The 20,016-nt window shown below is 36.1% G+C and overlaps 1 protein-coding gene across 1 annotated transcript; it reads right to left on the bottom strand.

Moving 5' to 3' along the window:
- Positions 1–13,772: 13,772 nt before the first annotated feature.
- On the bottom strand, positions 13,773–19,445 carry LOC131225436 (exopolygalacturonase-like). The gene is made up of 5 exons (XM_058220969.1): positions 18,581–19,445; positions 15,601–15,912; positions 15,110–15,396; positions 14,797–15,022; positions 13,773–14,272 (listed from the first exon to the last, which is right to left on the bottom strand). The coding sequence occupies exons 1-5, from the start codon at positions 18,872–18,874 to the stop codon at positions 14,039–14,041; spliced, it is 1,353 nt and encodes a 450-aa protein (XP_058076952.1). The 5' UTR covers positions 18,875–19,445; the 3' UTR covers positions 13,773–14,038.
- Positions 19,446–20,016: the final 571 nt, after the last annotated feature.

Genomic DNA, 20,016 nt, shown 5'->3' with positions numbered 1-20,016 from the left:
AATTATATGTTACAATATACAGCTTGGATTGATTTTTCTATCGCTTCCTTTATCATTTCCCTAGTTATAAATCTTGCATGCATTGCGTGCTTGAAATCGTATTGATATATTTTGTGTGTATGTGTGTCTTTATATATATATATATATATATATATATATATATATATATATATATATATATATATATGTTTGAAATAATGATTTTAGTCTTATGGATGAAGTTAATTTTATGTGTATGGCATGGTGGACCCCATTGTGTTGCACGAACTCTTCTTCATGCATACTACCTATGGATAAGAGAAGTCATTGCATGTTATCGGTACTATAAGAAGTAAAGGAATAAGGTGAATATTAACTATTAAGTGGCATTTATGGGGGGAAATTAACCACATTGTTATGCACACACATTTTTAAATTTTCAAAATACTCATGACTTTATTTAAATACTTTTTCATGTCTCTTAAACATTTTAAAAAAAATAAAATTAGAAGCCTTTGAAAACTCATTAATTTGGGAGGCAAAAATGCCTCCTCTATTTACGTTATAATATAGATAATTAAATATCGAGTCAAGTCTTCAATTCAATTTATGAGTATTGAGTTCTAGTATTTTTGAACTATGGTGTGAGGGGCAAGACTAAGCTGGAGAGGTGTCACGCCCTGAAATTCGGTACCTGAGTTGACCAGACCCAGGTCCGAATCCCAGGTCATGATTTAATATTAAACATTCACAACTACACTTAATCAATTTCATTACAATAATAACGTTCATCAAATACAACCTTTAACTATTATAGCCTAAACTCACTTCTAAATTCTTATTATACATTTTTTTTTCATCGGTACAAATAAAAGATAAGTAAATTGATGATTGGATCTTCACTCCACTTTGCCCTTGACTAAACTCTGATGCCCTGAAACACTGTTATTTTGTGTATGAGCACAACCGCTCGTGGGATCTTATCCAACCAAATCTGAAATTTCTAGATTTATATTAAACAAATAAATAATAAAATTACTTTCTTGAAATTCAAACCATGAATCAAAATATTGAATATTAAATATGACATGAATGCGATGCTGGAATCATAAAGACGTACTGAATGCTACACTATCATGAATTCAATAAAATTAAGTAATCATCACATTTTACAACACCGTACTTAGGTGTATGGTTACGTTGCATTAACGCCCACACACTGGTACCTCGTGGTGAGGAACCCATTTATACGTTAGCTGGTCAGACTACTGCTCCAGTTGTACCTCTGACGTATGTCCGCGCACACAATTGTACTCATACGCCGTACACAAAGGAGACTCCGAAGGATCCAACGGGTTCTAGGGTCTTTCACCCAAGGGACACGATTGCCCTACTTGCTAGCTTTAGGGTCTCTCACCCAAGGGATACGATTGCCCTACTTGCTGGCTTTAGGATCTTTCACCCAAGGGATACGATTGCCCTACTTGCTAATACCACAATCATTTTCTTATTTTTTTTCCTTTTTCTATAATTCCGTAATCAGTAGAGATGAATGCATATCATGAATTATTCCAAAATCAGTAACGAAATAATTTAATTATTTAAATCCCGATACAACAATGCAAGTTCTATACAAATGTGTAAAAATTCGATGCCGTAAAAATTCAATTCCTGAAATTTACTGAAACATCAAGCTATTTTCTTTGCCCTTTTTTTTTAAGAAAAAGAAAACCAAAATTTAGAATCAAATTATTAATATTATTTTAAACCAATTAATTTAAATCAATTACTTTAACACAGATTTAAGGTCTAAATCTTAACACCAAATTTCAGAAATAAAAGTTAAATTAAAATTTAACTCTACAAGTTAATGAGATTCAGTAAATGCTAAAATTTAAAAAAGTAGATATTATGTATAAAGGAATTTGACAATATTAATTTGAAGTCATTATGTCAAATAAATAAATAAATAAATAAATTTTCTAAAATACATAAAATCAGAAAGTTCATAAATGGAGGAGAATCACCCACCTGATATTTGGACCGTCGATTTCTGGACTAAACCATACGATCACGACCTACTTAGCGTCGCATGCTAGATCTGACCCACGCTTACGCTCTCAACGAGTTTCTCCCACTGACGCAACACATAGCATTAACTTGCTGTCTACACTCGCTGGATGCGTGAGAAGTTGAGTTTCAGGACACCATCTACCAAAAGAAAATAACACCTAAGTGGTCTATTTAATGAATGGTTTGAATTTCAGGTTAGTCTATTTAACCATGGCTGTTTTCAATCAAGGTTTTCTACTGTTCGTGTTGTTGGGCTGATATGGTATGTAAAATGAATCACTGTTTTACAATCGAAAATATCAACAATATAATTTTTATTTCTAATTAATAATTCTAGATATCATTTTGTTAAAACTTTAATAATTCAAATACTTAAATAAAATATTATTTTTACTATTATTTAATTTAGGAATTACAATGAAATAATGTACAAGAAATTTTATTTAAATTCTAACTTAATTAAATTGATTTTTTTCACTTAAATAATGTTAAATATTATCATAAAAATATTTATTATTTTTATTCACTAAATTCTCAACGTAAAATTTTTATTTTATTTATCACATCAACTTAACAAATACACACACACACACACATATTGAAATAACTTGATTATTTTATAACAAATTTTAATTTCTTTTTGATAATTCATGGAGAATGTATATTTAGGTTTAATCGATAAATTATTTAAATTTTAATTTAAACAAAAATTTTGAACTACAAGGAAAACATTTTTTTTTAAAGTTAAAAAATCTAATATTATATTTTATTAAAATTTTAATTTAATAAAGTTTTAAATACACATTAATCACTAGAATTTCAAAATATAGAAATCCAATCAATTTAGTTTCAATTCCATAATTTTGAAAATTTTCTTAAACTTAAATTCATTTAAATTTAATTTAATTAACTCTTCAAATTTTAGAATTAAAATTTGAATTTTAATCTTTATAGAACAAAAATTATCACACTGATTTATATAATATAACATTAATAATGTAATTAAATTATTATTGATAATTTAAAATTTATTATTATTATTATTTTTTTTATCTAACTATTTAAATCTAAATTCAGAATTTTATTATTATTTATTTTTAAATCTAAATTGAATAAGGTTAAGGAAGATATTAATTTGGACTTGGATACTATTATTATTATATAAATTATTTGTTACAACATTATGTCAGTATGATTAACCTTTTTTATAATTGACTATCTAAATTAATAAATTTACTTTTGTTTGATACAGTTAATATAATTATTATATTACTTTTATGTTAAATTGTTAATATCATCATTTACACAATTTTTTTTTAAAATAATAAATTATATTTATTACGACTTTTATATATTATCAAATAAAACTTTTTTATTTTGTTACTTATAACCTAATTATATAAATAATATTAAATACTTATGTATTAATTATGTGATATAATGTTATCTTACACATGTTTACTTTAATTATGTTATATATTTTGTCATTATTTTTATTTTTTTTTGTAACCTACAATTCTATTGTATTACTACTATATTATTATGAAACATAATATTTATATTTTACTATACCTTAATAATCTTATAAACCTTTTTATTTTATTTTATTTTATTTTATATCATATTAATACTGATTACATATTACAATTATATAATTTATAATTTGTTATTATTATGATATATTTTTATTTTTATTTTCATAATCATATTTGCTTATATATACTTATCAGTCTTACATCACTTATATTCACAATTCTACATAATGAATCATCAATACTTTAAATAATTAATTATATATTCTGTTTGTATTGTAAAATATTGTAGGATATTATAATTTATTTGAAATTTAATTTAATAAATTTTTTTTTCTTAACAAAACATTTAAGAATTAATAAAATAATTTTAAATAAACTATTTATTTTATTCTGTAAATTTATTTTATTTTATTTATCTATAAATTATTTCAGTATTAAATATTTAAAAAAGAATAAAATAGAAATTTCTAAATGAATAGATTCCCTAAAAAAAATTTAACTAACAATAATATTTTTACGAAAATTTAGATTAAATAAACATAATAATAACTAAAAATGATGAATTTCATGTTAAGATCACCTACCTTAAAGTCTGATGATCCGGCCCCGCTTTAATCTCTCTCTCTCTCTTGATTTACAGAGCTCTTTCTCTCCTTCACTCAATTTTTTTTTTTAATTTGATTGATTCCTTCGATTCTTTTTTTTTTTTTATAAATGGATGCGTAATGGAATGGAGGAGTGAGAATTATGGGATGGTTTCATTTAGTGGGAGGTTCGGCGGCCATTACCGTACAAAAAGGAAGGAAAGTGGAGAAAGTGGTTTAGTCGTGCGGAAGATATTTTTTATTTTATTTTTTATTTTTTAAGATATGGTGGGTCCTACTAACAATAATTTAAATCTACTCCGTCCATAATCTCGGCCTAGCCAAGAGAAGATATAAGGCAAAAAATGAGGCTGATCTAAAACAAAGGTGAGCCACACACAAGCGGACGGTGGGGTTGGTTCCCACAAAAATGAGTTGTTCTCGATTTTTATTTTATTTTTTAACAACAATCTAGTGGTTAAGATCTGATTAATCTCAGTGCACAATCAATAGTTGATGTTGGCTAGATTTGGATTAGTTAATAATTAAACACGTGGTCTTAAGTATATAAGTTGAGAGAGTGCATTATAAATAAACTTATATATATTCTACCAAAATCATGTAATCATTAATAACATTAATTAATAGTTCGCACTAAATAAAATGATCACACGTATCAACGGTCACAATTTACATGAGTTGATAGATGCATGTGTGCATGGGTATGTGGATGTATGCATGGGTCTATGTGTGTATACTCTAATGAAGGTAATTGTACATACATGTATATGTATGCACGTATACCAAAATTCTGGGTCATTACAAGAGGAATCACATATTCTGATGAAGGTGTAACATTTGAGGCTTATTTATGTAATTCATGTTATCACATGTCTTAAATTTTTCTGTAATCGGATATGTTGATGGCATCGACAGACCACTTGATCCCATCGAACAGTTGTCATTCCCATCAACAGCCCACTCAATCCCATCGAGAAAATTTCATTTTTTGGCCTTTGCTCACTATACAATTTTCGCATTCAAATCGATCTGATTGAAAGTATCTTTAATCTCATGAATTGGTCATCAATGACACTCGATATGATTGAAGCTCCCATTGATCGACTTGCGCAGTTTTGCGAAATTGCGGGTTTTATTTCCTATATAGGTTTTAATCCTTTTTAAGGGTTTCTAATGGATGATTAGAGTATCAAAATCATGCTCATGGCTTTTGGTGAGCAATGAGAGTTCAAAGCTAAGATTTTTTTAATGGTTTTGGGTGTATTCTCATATCAGTAAACTCTTCCATCTCTTATAATATTGATTATCATAGTGGATTCGTTGTTGCTTTGTGCCGTGGTTTTTTCTTGCAATGGTTTTCCAGGTAAAATATTGTGTTCTCTGTATGCTTAATTAGTTTGTTTAATCTCTTATTGTTTGATTCTAACTCGAGGTTGCTTTCGCGTGTGTCCCCCAACAAGTGGCATCAGAGATAATGTTGAAGTTTTAAGTTTTTTTAATCTAAAAATATCTTATAAAGGATTTAATATTAAGTATGAAACGGAAAAGTTCACTAAGAGAAATAACTTTAAACTATGAAAGGTTAAGATGAGAGCCCTCTTGGTTCAGTCAGGATTATAATATGTTCTCCTTGAAAAGGCGAAGCGTCCTATATCTATGACTAATAAAGAGTAGGATGAACTAAACGAGAGGGCTACAACCTTAATATAAGTGTGTCTAGAGGACAATATCATATATAATGTCATGAATCAAAAAACCGTCGCAGGGGTATGGACGCAACTAGATGGTTTGTACATGAAGAATCCTTCGATAATCATCTGTATAGTAAGAAGCAATTCCAAAATCTTAAGATGAAAAAATGGTCTAACATTAATGAACACACGAGCACTTTCAGAGAGTTACTATATAAATTAATGAATGCAAATGTTAAGATCGAAGAGGAAGATCAAGCCTTGATTTTCTTGAATTTCTTTTTCACATCTTTCAAGAATCTAGTAGACACGCTGATCCACGATAGGGATACCATCGATATGGAAATTGTCATCTTAGACCTTCATGAGAAGCAGTTGAGAAATAAATATAGTAACAAATGAACCTATACATCTGCGTTAGTTGTCAGAGGAATGAATATTGAAAGGGAGAATGACAATTCTCTATTACAATCTAAATTGAAAGGGAATGACAACATGAAGTATTAGAATTGTGGGATGAAAGGGCATATGGCAAAGGATTATAGGAACCCTAAGGCTTAAAAGGGAGAAAATCAGAAAATATGCTAAAAGAGGCTAACACAACACAATTATTTGAAGATGTGGATGGTGGTGATGTCTTGACCACATCCAAATAGGGTTACCTTAATAATGACTGAATTTTGGATCTGGAGGCATCATACCATATAAATTCAAACAGAGATTGGTTCACCACATACATCGAGTACAACAGTGGATAGGTTTTTCTGGGCAATGACATTGTATGCAAAGTTGTTAGAACCAGTTCAGTGCGCATCAGAATATTCGATGGGGTGGAGCATATTCTGACAGGTGTTTAACACATTCCAAACCTCAGGTAAAATTTGATATCTTTAGGGGCTTTTGAGGTACTTGGTTGTAAGTTCACTGGTTATGACAGTGTCCTTAAAGTTTCGAAAGGGTCACTTATTATAATGAGAGTGCAATGGAACTATAATTTATACAAGTTAATCAGAAATACTAAAATGGGTGGAGCTATAACATTTGTAGTGGAATCCACGTCGCCACGATTGTGGCATGTACGCCTAGGCCACATGAGCGATCGCGACATGAAGATACTTTCTGATCATTACCTGATTCTTGTTTTTAAAAGTATTGAACTTAGTATATGCGAGCATTGTATATGTGGTAAACAGTCAAATCTAACTTTTAAAACTGGAAAACATGTTTGTAAATGTGTTCTTGAGTATGTGCATTCATATGTATGGGGCCCGTCGCATGTAGTTTCTGCTAGGGGGTCATCGTATTTTGTCTCATTCATCGATGTTTTCATCACATTTAAAGTATAGAAGGTGATGGTTGAAAGGCAGACATGACAGAAATTGGATGTATTAAGGACTAATAACAGAGGTAAAATCACTTCAAAAGGAATTCAATCAGTTTTATAAAAATATGGGGATTATAAGGCACAATATAATGAAGCACACACTTGAGCAAAATAGAGTGACAGAACAAATGAATCAGACTCTCTTAGAGACAGCCCAAAGCATGTTAAGTAATGTTAAATTGACAATGAATTATGAATGAATACCATTAACACGGCTTGTTACTTGGTGAATCTGTCCACGTCTATGCCAATAGATTACAAGATTCCTAAAGAAGTGTAGGGTGGTCACGAGGTAAACTACTTACACTCGTGTATATTTGGTTATGATGTTTACTCTCATGTATCGTCAGTTAAGAAATATAAGCTAGACCAAATAGCTAAGAAATGTATTTTTGTGTGTTATGGTGATAGTGTGAAGGGGTATACGTTGTACGACTAAGTCACATGGAAGACCATAATTAGTCGAAATGTCGTGTTTGATGAAGATTCATTGTTTCAACTAGAGAAATCATTAGCTATTAATATTGAGATTCAAAAATAAGATACACATGCAAAGCTTGAGACGCAAGCAAAGGTACAGGAGCAGGTGAAGCAACCACCTCTTAGAAGAAATCCGCCAAGAGATCACGAATTGTCAGTTAGATACAGCGACGACTCGAATATTGCATTCACCCTCAATACAGATAAGGGGGATTCATTTACATTTCAAAAAGCATTAGATGGTTATGATGCTGAGAAGTGGATAGTGGCCATGTAGATGGATTCCCTATATAAGAATGAGAAATACCAGGCAAGATTAGTCGCAAAGGGGTATACGCAAAAGGAGGGTGTCGACTTCAGCAAGATTTTTGCACCTGCAGTGAAAAAGGTGTCTATCATATTTTTATTAACGTTGGTTGCCCAATACAACTTAGAATTAGAACAGATATATTTGAAGACTACTTTCCTTCGTGGGGAGTTAGAGGAGTAAATTTACATGAAGTAACCAGAAGGGTTCGAAGTGAAAGGGTCTGAGAATAAAATTTGCATGTTAAGTAGGTCATTATATGGCTTGAAATATTCACCTAGCCAGTAATACAAAAGGTTTAATACTTTCATGATGGGTGAGTGATTTACCATAAGAGAATATGATCATTGTATCTATTATGAGATATTGACGACATAGATATTCATAGATACAGACAGAGGAGTACGCTACGGTTATCAAATATAGAATACCTTAAGAAAATATTAGTTAAGTTTAATATGGACAATGTTGAACCGGTTAACACATCCCATGTTACTCACTTTAGGCTTTCTTCTGAATAATGTCCTACTATAGATGAAAAAAAACAAGTGATGTTTCGTGTACTCTACTCAAGTGTTGTTGTCAGTTCAATAGATGTCATGGTCTCTACGAGACCTGATATTTCACATGCAGTAAGTGTTGTGAGCAGATACGTGGCTAACTCCAAGAAGCAACACTGGAAGACAGTGAAATGGTTACTTTAATATATTCGAGGTATAGTACTATACTACATCTTAACATTTAAAAAGTCTAAGGACAATTTGGTAGGCTATGTGAATGTCGATTACACAGGAAATGTCAATAAGAGGACATCGACTTCCGGCTACTTGTTTGTCTAGTGGGTGGAGCAATTAGTTAGATGTCAAAGCTTCGGTCTTTGGTGGCTCTTTCCATAATTGAAGCAAAGTACATGGTAGTGACGGAAGCATTTAATGAAGGTGTTTAGTTGAGAGGGATGATAAATCAACTTGGGCTTTAAAAGAAAGCTGTGCCAGTAAATTGTGATAATAAAAGCACGATCAATTTGCCAAAGAATTTGATGTACTACTCACATACTAAACATATTAATGTTCGTCATCATTTTATCAGGCAGGTGCTTAAGGAAGGCGGAGTAACTCTTGAAAAGATCCATACAAGCACGAATTCGGTGGACATGCTTACGAATGTAGTTCCTACAGAGAAGTTTAAGTTTTGTCCGACTTATCTGGGTTTAACGAAGGCAGATCAGTACACGAGAAGCGATGAGGATGGTGGAGTTATAATGGAGACAATTAAAGATTGAGCTAGAAGCTATGGTTTAAATAATTGAAGATATGGTGGAGATTGTTTTTAGATGTCTTAAATTTATCTGTAGCTAGGTTTGTCAATAACATCGATAGAGTACTCGATCCCATCAAGCAGTTGTCGATCCCATCAAGAAAATCTCTATTTTTTTTAACCTTTGCCCACTAGATAGTTTTTTGGTCCAAATCAAAAGGTGGCTTCGATCCCATTAATGAGTCGTCGAGTGCACTCGATATGATCGAAGCTCCTATCAACCAACTTGTGCAGTTTTGCGAAATTGCCAACTTTATTTTCTATTTTATTTTTAATCATTTTTAAAGGTTTGTAATCGGGGATTAAGGTATTGGAATCGTGCTTAGGGCATTTGTAGGGGTGTACATCGAACCGGTAGAACCGTAGAAGAGTGCACCGGTTCCGGTTTCGGTTCCAAAAACTAAAGAACCATTTAATTTGGTTCGGTTCTGGTTTGAGGGTATGTAGAACCGAACTGAACCATGGAACCGAACTTGGAACCGAACTGTGGAACTGAACTTGGAACCGAACCGTGGAACCGAACTTGGAACCATGAATTTACAAGATATTTTAGTTGTATATTTGACTCATGATTTATGGTTTACAAAGCACCCTTTGATTGTTTTCATAAATGTATTTTTTTACGCTATATACAATATCTAAACCATTCATCAAATGGATCACAACATGAATGGACATGGGTTAAATTATAAAATAGAACAAGCAATTGGGTTGGATTATAAAAAGCCCGGAACCATGGAACCGATCCGGAGCTGAACCGGTTTTCACTGTTCGATTTAGGTTCGGTTCTAGGGTGCTAACGGTCCGGTTTCAGTTCCGAAAATCCTAGAACCGTTGTTGAGGGTCAAATATTGCATATCAGACCCATTTATTGCATGGATTTACAAGCATGATACCGTTTAATAGCCTGATTTAATCGTGTTTGTGGTGCAGAGTGTATTTACAAACATGAACTGAAAAAGGGTGCTTAAACCATGGATTTGACGCTATGATGACACCCAAGGCAAGGGACGGACTCCAGGGGACCAAGATCGATGGAATTACATACCAGGGATCCGAGGAAATCAAGCCATTCACGTTAAAGAGGCCCGAAATTGGTGAAAAATGCAAGATCACATAGTTCTCACCATCTGATTGGCTCAAAACTTCATATATGGCCTGAGGGCCATAAATTAACCGTACATATCAAATTTCAGCCCTCGGATCACTATGGAAGTGCCCCAACTGACAGGTCAGCCCATAAACCGTTGATTCTAGGCCCGCCTGATATCTGGAGCTGCCTAAAATCTGGTCTCAATGCCTTAAATAGGGGGGCTAATTGAATGAATGGATTGGATTTTGATTGAAGATCATAACAGCCCCATATGTACGGCGTATGTGCACAACGTGTTCACGGACACGAGCCGCACCGAATTAACAAAAGCTCTTCACGGACGCGTCTTCTTCCCAAACACGGAAGTTGCCGTTTTAAGCCGTGTAACGGACGGACGTTGTCCGTTTTTACGGACGCCAGTGGGCCCCACACATTGTCCTAGTGAATGATCCAAGCCGTCCATATTGTAGAGGGCCATGAGTTCTTCAAACCCATGCTAAACTTTTGGACCCATGCAAGCACACGTGCACGATACAGAGGCCATAAGTGGACTACCCTGCAACGTTCAAATTGATGTTTGGGTGATTTCTTCTCTGATTCCGCATCAATGGACGTTCAAAATCACCCATTCTTGACCGAAATTTCATCCTGAATCCAATGGACGGGGTGGATTTCTCAGAAAATACCTCTGTGGGGTCCACCAATCACGTCAGCGCCGGACGTGCGAAAGACTACGCACGTCCGTGAAATCGGACTTTCCAAGCAGTTGTGGCCCACCATCTTTGATCATATGGCAGATCTGAACCGTCCATTGTGTAGGCCAGCCAAAACACTTCCAAGAGACGCTGATTTTACAGAAATAATGCAAGGAACGCGAGAGTTATGAAGCCCCGAACTTGGCTGCGAAAAGGCTTTCGCTGCGCATGCGATAGCTTCCCAAATCCGATTTCCACCACTCCAAAAGCTATAAAAAGAGTTCCAAACGTGGAGAAGAGGGTATGCTTGAATAGGGGACGTCAGATGGAGAGCAGGAGGGCTGAACGTGGAACACACAGGAGGAGAGTTTGGGACAGGAGCAGCGGCTGAAACGTGAAGTTGTGGAGGCAGACACGTGAAGGAGACTCTTTGGGGAAGAAAGTTTGGGTTGCTGAGATCGTGTGGAGCCTGGCTTATTTTTTTCAGAGGGAGCTCAGTTGAGGCACGGCTGGAACGTGAGCAAAATGGGCAGGGCTTGGCTTTGAAGGAACAGAAGAAAAGAAGAAGCAAGAGGGATTCGGCTGGACGATCCGGGTTTTTTTTGTTTCTTGTTTTCTTTTCTTTTTATTCCTTTGATTGTTTTTCTGTGGTGCTAGCATGATCATGCTAGGCTAAACCTCTTAGCTAGGGCTAAGAGGTGAAGCCTGTAGCGAGATGGGAGATTCTACTTTGTGCCTTTAAATTTCATAAACTGAATTTGATTTAGTGATTATTATAAGGAATATTTTTCTTAGTCTTTAATGGTCTGTTGTGACTGAAATTACAATGGGTTTGCAATGGCTCTGAATATTTCTTTCCCCTTTTATGTTTATGAAGTCAGGAAGCCCTGTTGTTCATCATTGCTCCATGGGCATGGTAGGATGACAGTACCCTTCCTGATCCTCATACATTGTTGATTGGTTGGTAATTAGTTTAATCCTGTTGTTTGCTTTGTCTCCTGGGCATGGTTAGATGATGGAATCCATTCTAATTCATATACCATTCACCTCTTGAAAACTATATCAAAGGAAGTCTAGTTAAATTCCATGATTTCTGAAGCAGGCATAATTTCTCCCTGATCTCTACAAGTGGATCCTCTGAATCCCTAGTTTCCTTCTTCTGAATTCCTTAAAGTTTTAGATAATTATTCCACAATTATTCCTTAAACTCTATTTGGTTTAAATCACATCTTAGTCTAGTTCTAGTTCTACTTGGTTTCAGATAACGTAGAGGTATCAGTCCCTGTGGATTCGACCTCGGTCTTACCGAGTTTATTACTACATCACAACCTTATACTTGGGGAGTGAACAACCGTAAGGAATGGTTCGGTTCCGGTTTCACCCCAGAACCGGACGGAATCGAACCGTGTGCACCCCTAGGCATTTGGTGAACAAATGGAGTTTAAAGCTATAGTGTTTTGTAGTTGTCAAGGTGTATTCTCGGATCGGGAAACTCTTCCATGTCTTGTAACAATGGTTATAATAATGGATTCATTGTCGCTTTATGCCATGGTTTTTTCCTACGACGATTTTTTCACGTAAAACCTTGTGTTCTTTATGTGCTTTGTTTGTTTAATCTCTTATTATTTGATTCTCATCCCTCAACAATTCCAACAATTGATCTGATGGCCCATGATGTGTTGCCACGACAATTGCTAACAGGTGTATGGTTGTTTAACCGTAGCTGATCCATGTTAAGGCCCCATTGGATGAGTTCTCTCCCGGTCGGATGTCGGCACAGCTTCTCTCATGAGCGGTTGGTCATGGAACGTGGATTACATTTTTAGTATTTGTGGGCCGTAATATAAAGGAGAACTTTTTTCCCGACTCGGACCGAATCAAAATGGGACTCACCTTAGTAAGGAGTGAACTCGAATCGGATTGGCTCCTACGGCGTCCGGACGAGTCTTGAGTCGGACTTGTCTGGGTCTCAAAACCATGCTATATTCCATGCTCCTGAGTGCTCTCTCTATTCGACATCCTACCTCGCACAGCCAGCATGGATCTTTAGCCCTTTCCAAAGAAAAACCCTCTTTTTCATGAGTGTTTTCATTGATTTGTGAACACCATCAATGCAAGTTTTTCATGGTGGCCCATCTATAGTGGGTCCACAAGAGGAACTGTTCAGGACCCAAAGTATCCAAACATCCTCTCATTTCATTCATCTCTTTCTTCACAGGTTTTCAGTTTGAATTAATTTTATACAAGTGAGGCCTATGGTATAGTCTGTTGGGATCCATCATGGATAAAATAACGTTTCAATCCAAGGCCCAAAATAGACAGTTAAAAAGAGTAATACGCTAACCCTTCCACGTTCAAGTGAAAGTAGGCCCAAGATCAATGGCTTGGATCTTCTAATCTGGGAGATTGTTTTGGAATGGTCCAACCACACCAGGGTCCCACAGGCCATTGGTCTCAATCACTGGACCAATTGACCAACTTATACAGAAGTGTGCTTATCCATATACTCCTAGGATAAGAAATTTTAAAGAAGAACATCTCTATATATAAATAGCACATTTTACAGATATGTGTTTTTTTATTACACGTGTATCAACGCAGTTCACATATAAAAAATGGATGAATAATCACAACCATCGGTCGGCTTGTCCATCACATAAATGCATGCATAGGTGAACAGTCACACATGAAATTCTCTAACTATAATCGACCGATATTACGACATCATTGCATTGCCCTGCTGATTCAGGAGCAATGGAATTCGATTACAGAATATCCTAATGCAAACCACACATATGATAGAGAGTAGATGTTAGTAGACGTCGTTCGGACCGAAACTGGTATAAGAAATCATTGCAAATGAACTTCCATGGCTACTCTCATTGCTTGAGAATGCAGGGAAGTGGCTTCTGCACGCCCGTAGTAGCCACTTTCGCATGATAACACAACGATCCAAGCTCTTGGGAGGAGTCTTGATAGGTCAGATCGATATTGTCAAGCTGTATGTTTTCACACGGGTTTTTCTGACTGCAATCCAGATTGACTGCAAGCTTGGTGGTAGAAGTCCCTCTGATGTTCTTGTAGATAATGTTGCTGACCTTTACATTTGAGGGCTGCAACCATTGATCAATGGTTCAAATGGTGGAAACAAAAATGCATAAGTTGAGATCTTGTGAAATGTTTGGACGTTCGATCCAATTAAATTGCAATACTTCAATCATAGAGCTAATCAAGATTGCAATGTTTGTCACTTTGAGTCACGCACAAAACTCAGCAAATTGCAATTGCAATATTGTGGGTTTTGGTTGTCACCTTGAGTTAAAATGATACCATGAAAATGAATTGCAATTTAGTTCAATTGATCATCCAAACACACTCTAGGCGTTATCATTCGGTTCAATTTGAGTCACTTAATATGATCAATTGATTCATGGTTTGGCAAATAATACAATTGATGGACGATCGGGGTAAATCATTATCAGATGGCTATCACATGTAGCAAGGCTGGTGGGCCCAACACGAGCCGACCCCACATGCGATACCAAGGCCACCCAATTACAATCAGACCCCCTCTAACAACTGTTTGTCACACTAATGGATTCTTCCATTAGGATTAAGGAGGAATGTTAAGAATTACCTCATCTGAGCAATGTTTGCTTGGACAGTACTTTTGATCTATGATGATAGGGAATCGAGCATTGTTCATCGTGATGTCCTCGAATGTGAAATTTTTAGCTTGGAGGACGGGTGATGCGGGCCACGTCTTGATCCTTACACCATTGTCGGTGCCTGTAAGAGTGCAGTTCTTCACATGTATGTTCGCCACATTCTCCTCATTCGGACGCTTGCCAAGGCTGCCCACACTGCAAAGACCACCCAAGTTTCTCAACCAAGATTTCATTACAAGGGTAAGATGTTTACATATATAGCCAATGAACATCAATGCATACCTAATTCCATGGCCCGGTCCACAGAAGACGTTGGAGACGTAAATGCCATCATTGCCAGTTCCAATTGATACACAGTCATCGCCTACGCCTATGGTGGAATCAGTAATGTTGATGCTGTTGGATCTACTGAGGTGGATGCCGTCTGTGTTAGGGCTGTCTTCAGGGGCAGTAATGTGCATGTTGTACATGTGAACGTTTTGAGATTTCAAGAAGCTAACGTGGAAGCCCTTGGCATTTATCAAATTAATATCGTGGATCTTCGAGTCAATGACTACGAGTTTAAGAGACTGCATCAATGCCACAAACAGATACATTGCTCTCAATACTTGATTCCCAAATGGTCATTTGGTGTGATTTTTGAAAAAATAAAAATAAAAGAATTCTTGTTTGGATATTGATTGAAATTGTTGCACACCACCCACACAAGATTGAAATTCAAATGTATCATCTCAATCATTCATTAGAAAAGGGCAAAGGATGCATAAACTTACAGAGGGGGGCATATTGCATTTTCTATTCTTGGGGCAATCAGTGCCCTTCCAAGTTTCAGCTCCCTGGCCGTCGAGGGTTCCACCTCCACTCACATCCAACCCCGTCATGCCCCTAAATAAAATCCAGTAATCTTCAGGGAATGCTTGGCGGTCTGGGACAGCCTTCAACGTCCCTGCAATCACAACCGCAGGAGAACCATTACCGCATGGGCCCATGAACGCGATGGGCCCCAGTAAGAAATCCCCTTCAGGAACAACAAAGGTTGATTTTCCGGAGTAGGAACATGCAGCTTGCCATGCAGCTAAGAAAGCCTGCAAAGACATGGCCATGACCAACCTATGTCATGTAATACTCTCACATGTTCATAACCAAAATAGCAAGCAAGAAAGACCAAAAATCTTTTGCATGAAAACAAAAGAAGCCATGGATGAGAGTGATAAGTAGAGAGAGATTTGCTTTGGAAGCAAGGGTACTCGTGAAATAGTTACCCACGTATGTATGTACATATATGTATTATATATTAATAAGACTAAAATGGAGAGCATTAATAATACCTTTAGAATTTCTACATACATGAAGAATAATTCATATAGTAATCAAATAATGGGTTAATATCACTCTTTGTCTATCTCAAATCCTTTATTTTTTTTGTTAGAATATGTTAGGATTAGGATATCTTTAATGATATCTTAGGATGATACCTTAGGATATCTTTACATTTAATTTGAGTTTTTCCTTAAGTAGTTATATAACTGTGCATGTGCTCACACATGTGGCTGCACGTAATTCCTCAATGGAAAATATACATTGGATTTCACCATGTAGACTTTCAATTTTAACATGGTATCAGAGCAATGGTATTGATATACCATACCATTGCATTCTCTGACCACCATCTAATCACCGTTCAGTCACTTCTTGATCCCCCCTCACACCATCACAGCACCCATGACAACCCAAACCGCCGCCCTACTAGGCATACTTGAACCCATCTTTGTAACTTGCAATTTCATTATCTGTTGTTGTTACAATCTTTCGCCCCCCTCCAACACCACCTTTATCGTTGCCCGGTATAGCACCATCATCAACCGCACGTAGCGCCACCTTTCATCACACATGGGCCCATTTTGGTGATCTCTACTATTGCCGCTCAATGCAACTCCGTCACAGTTGCTAGATCTGCCAACCACACCATTTATTGTAGAATCGCCCCACCCACCAGGTCCAGTGATTCCCTCCAATTGATCCGGTCACCTTTCTCTTCTTCCGATCGGCCAAAGCTCGCTGCCTGCATCTTGAACCTGGCCTGCATCAACCGGATCTTGACCTTTGCCAAGATTTGATGTTCTCTATCTCACAACATATTGCAGACTTCTCCTTGTTCCCTCATCTTCACGGTTTCCATCATGGACTGTTGGGTTCAGCTCTACTGTTCGTTATTGGCGGTCTCTGCATCATTAGTCTGATCCTGCTTGCTTGATCTCAAACTATCTCAACTCTATGGATCTGTCTTTGCTGGACCTTATGAGAATTATTCCCATCACCACCTACAACTATCACCTCCATCACAAAAGCATGTATCCATCAGTACTTGCAAGCATCTGACCCTTTCATCGTCTTCTCTGTATATATTCTAAGCTGTAAATGATTAACATCTGTGCTCTAAGTTGAGAGGAAGTATTATTGGATATGTACGACAGCTGTACATATACAGTTATATATACTATAGATAACTACATGAAAGGATTCATGTATATCTATTAAGATCTCTTACAGACCTCTATATATGTACCATGTCTTCTATATATTCTTGTATTCTTAATAAAATAAACTGATTACAGTTTCCACAATAAAGTCTCCTATGAAATAACAATTTTCAAATAACCATTGTATATATGAATTGATTTCTCTACTAAAGTTTTCCATATCAACTCAATTCCATCAATAGATAGTGACCACCAATCTCCGTTTTGTTAAATCATCCTTCAAAGCTTTTTCTACAAACATGATATATTTTTCAAAAAAAAAAAAAAAAACGTGATTAATTCAGTCTACCAAAGAAAGAAACTTTTTACCTGTCTTCCAAAATATACAGACCTTTAAACACTAAATAAATCATAACATTTTTGTTTTTGTAAAAAAAAAAAAAAAAAAAAAAAAAAAGAAACTGTAGAGCTGACCCCAAATAATCTAGATAAGACTACAGTGGTGGTGATGATAATGATGATAGTTAACCCTAACTAGAAGGTAAAGGTATGATAGTTACAAGTAGTGTGTGTATGAACGAAAGTACTTCACAGCTTCTCTGGCAAAATAAAGAGGTTGAAGGTATTTCCTTTCCTCTCTGTTTTTGTCAACCTTAGGCTTGTTTATATCATCAACTATATATTGCTTTCCATTATTTTGTTTTCACCCAGTCCAATCAAGCTCTTGTGGGTCTACTTTCACGGTCTGTTTATCTTCCTCTAATAGTTAGAAATGATGGGGTCCACCTGATAAAGGACCCATACAATCTCCACGGATTGTAGTAGTGGGACCGACCACATTCATGGTCCAGTTACCTAACAAAATGGTGTGTTGGAAACATCTGTATTTTCAGTGCAATAACAGTCGTTAATCCAGGAATTATTTTACACGTATAGCAACACAGAATCACCAATACGTGCCACCACACACATATGGTTGGATGATCGGAACCGTCCATGTTTTAGTAACCATCCCAAATGGGACAATGTACAGAATAGATTATTATGACCTTTGATATTATCTGTATAATGTGTGATATGATCTTCAAATAGATTATCAACAACCAGCATTAATGGCGAAATTTGACGTCTGGTAGCAACCAATCAGTGTGCTACCTCTACTCTGGGCCATGGGAGGTCCCACTGAATGGATGGTCCATATTCATCTTAATGAGATACAGTCTCTTAAATAAAATTAAAAAAAAAAAAAAAAAAAAAAAAAAAAAAACCTCACCTTGCTATTCTCCGTCTTCCCATCTCCCACCGCTCCATGCTTGGTCACGTCAAAAGCTCCAGGGCCAGTAATAGGAGCTCCAGGTGTAGTGCTAGGTTTTGGAGTGGACAGTGCGGCATTTGGAGTTGCAGGTGTCGAGCCTGCCGCTGCGAGGCTATCCTTTGGAGCGGTTGACGTGCTTGAGGATTTGCTCTCCCAATTTTTTGGATCAAAAATGCTAAAGATATCGGCCTGTGCTACGCAGAGAAGAAAGCAAAAGAAGTAAGCAGTTCTAATCTCTTTATTGAATACCATTGCTGCAAACTAGCATGGAACTGATGAGATGAGAGGATGGCGTAGATGGTTCTCTTGGTGGAGCTCGACCTGAATTCCTCAAGGTATGAATAGCTAAGGGAAGATGGTTGTCCATGTGATGATTTTATACCTTGTTTTCTTTCCTTCTTAAAAAACCAACAGAACAGACCTCCTTCGTTGTAGGAAAATGTCTGGTAATTGCCGTAGCCAACGTTGCATGGTTTTCCATTTTATTACTGGTGAGAGGGAAAACCCTCGAGAAAATCACGGGAACTGGTATGATAGAAACGGTTACATTTTAATATTATAGCGAGCAGTCTGCATCGTACACGTGGTCGGTGAGATAGTAGATAATCTTGGACGGTCATCTGGATGGTCATACCATAGATGGATTGATTAAAATCTAAGACCAACTGAATGATTCTACACATTGAATTTGTGGCTTCTATGTCTATGTTGCTTCATTTGCTAAATTCAGTGGTAAAAAGTAAGAAGGGAGATAAGAGTTTTGTGGACCATGTTGTTTTTTAACTGATCGTCATCGATGTTATATCCCAATAGATGGATGGTCCTAATTCACTGTCCCGCACGTGTATGGTGCATGGATGTCAGTCTTGGCTGGATGTATCATACCATTTCCAGAAAACGACAACCAAAGTCAGGGATTAGATTTCGACTCGGTCTTCTCCTAAGTTTAGTCTGTCTTGATTTACCATGCTTGGTGGGTGTTTTATTCCAGAAAAGGTATGGAAAGGAATTTCCGGAGACCTTACAATAAATTATTTAAAAAAAAAAAAAATCTGTGGTGCCCACTGTGATGTATATGTGACATCCACTCCGTCCATCATCAAATGAGCTCGTGTTAGGTCGTGATCACAAAAAGTAAGGCTGATCCGAAACTCATGTAGGCCACAACTGGGAAGAGTGGGGATGGGAATGCCTACCATTGAAATCTTCTTTGGGCCACGGAAGTATTGGATCACTGGTTATAAGTGGAAGCGGATTGCGTACTAAGTAAACTCTGTGGGTCCACTGTGATTTATGTATTTTATCCGCTCCGTTTGTACCTTTTACGAGATAATTTTATAGCCTAATAACACAAATGAAGCATATACAAAGCTTAAGTGGACCACACACGTAAC

This window comes from Magnolia sinica, chromosome 14 (assembly GCF_029962835.1).
Source record: "Magnolia sinica isolate HGM2019 chromosome 14, MsV1, whole genome shotgun sequence".
NCBI classification, from domain to species: Eukaryota; Viridiplantae; Streptophyta; class Magnoliopsida; order Magnoliales; family Magnoliaceae; genus Magnolia; species Magnolia sinica.
The sequence above is the reverse complement of the archived record's forward strand: the minus strand, read 5'-3'. Positions and strand labels throughout refer to the sequence as shown.

Coding starts and splice junctions, on each gene's coding strand:
- LOC131225436 (XM_058220969.1), bottom strand. CDS start 18,874: ATGGTATTCAATAAAGAGATTAGAACTGCTTACTTCTTTTGCTTTCTT. Junction 15,397..15,600: donor AATGCAATATGCCCCCCTCT/GTAAGTTTATGC, acceptor GCATTGATGCAG/TCTCTTAAACTCGTAGTCAT. Junction 15,023..15,109: donor GGACCGGGCCATGGAATTAG/GTATGCATTGAT, acceptor TGGTCTTTGCAG/TGTGGGCAGCCTTGGCAAGC.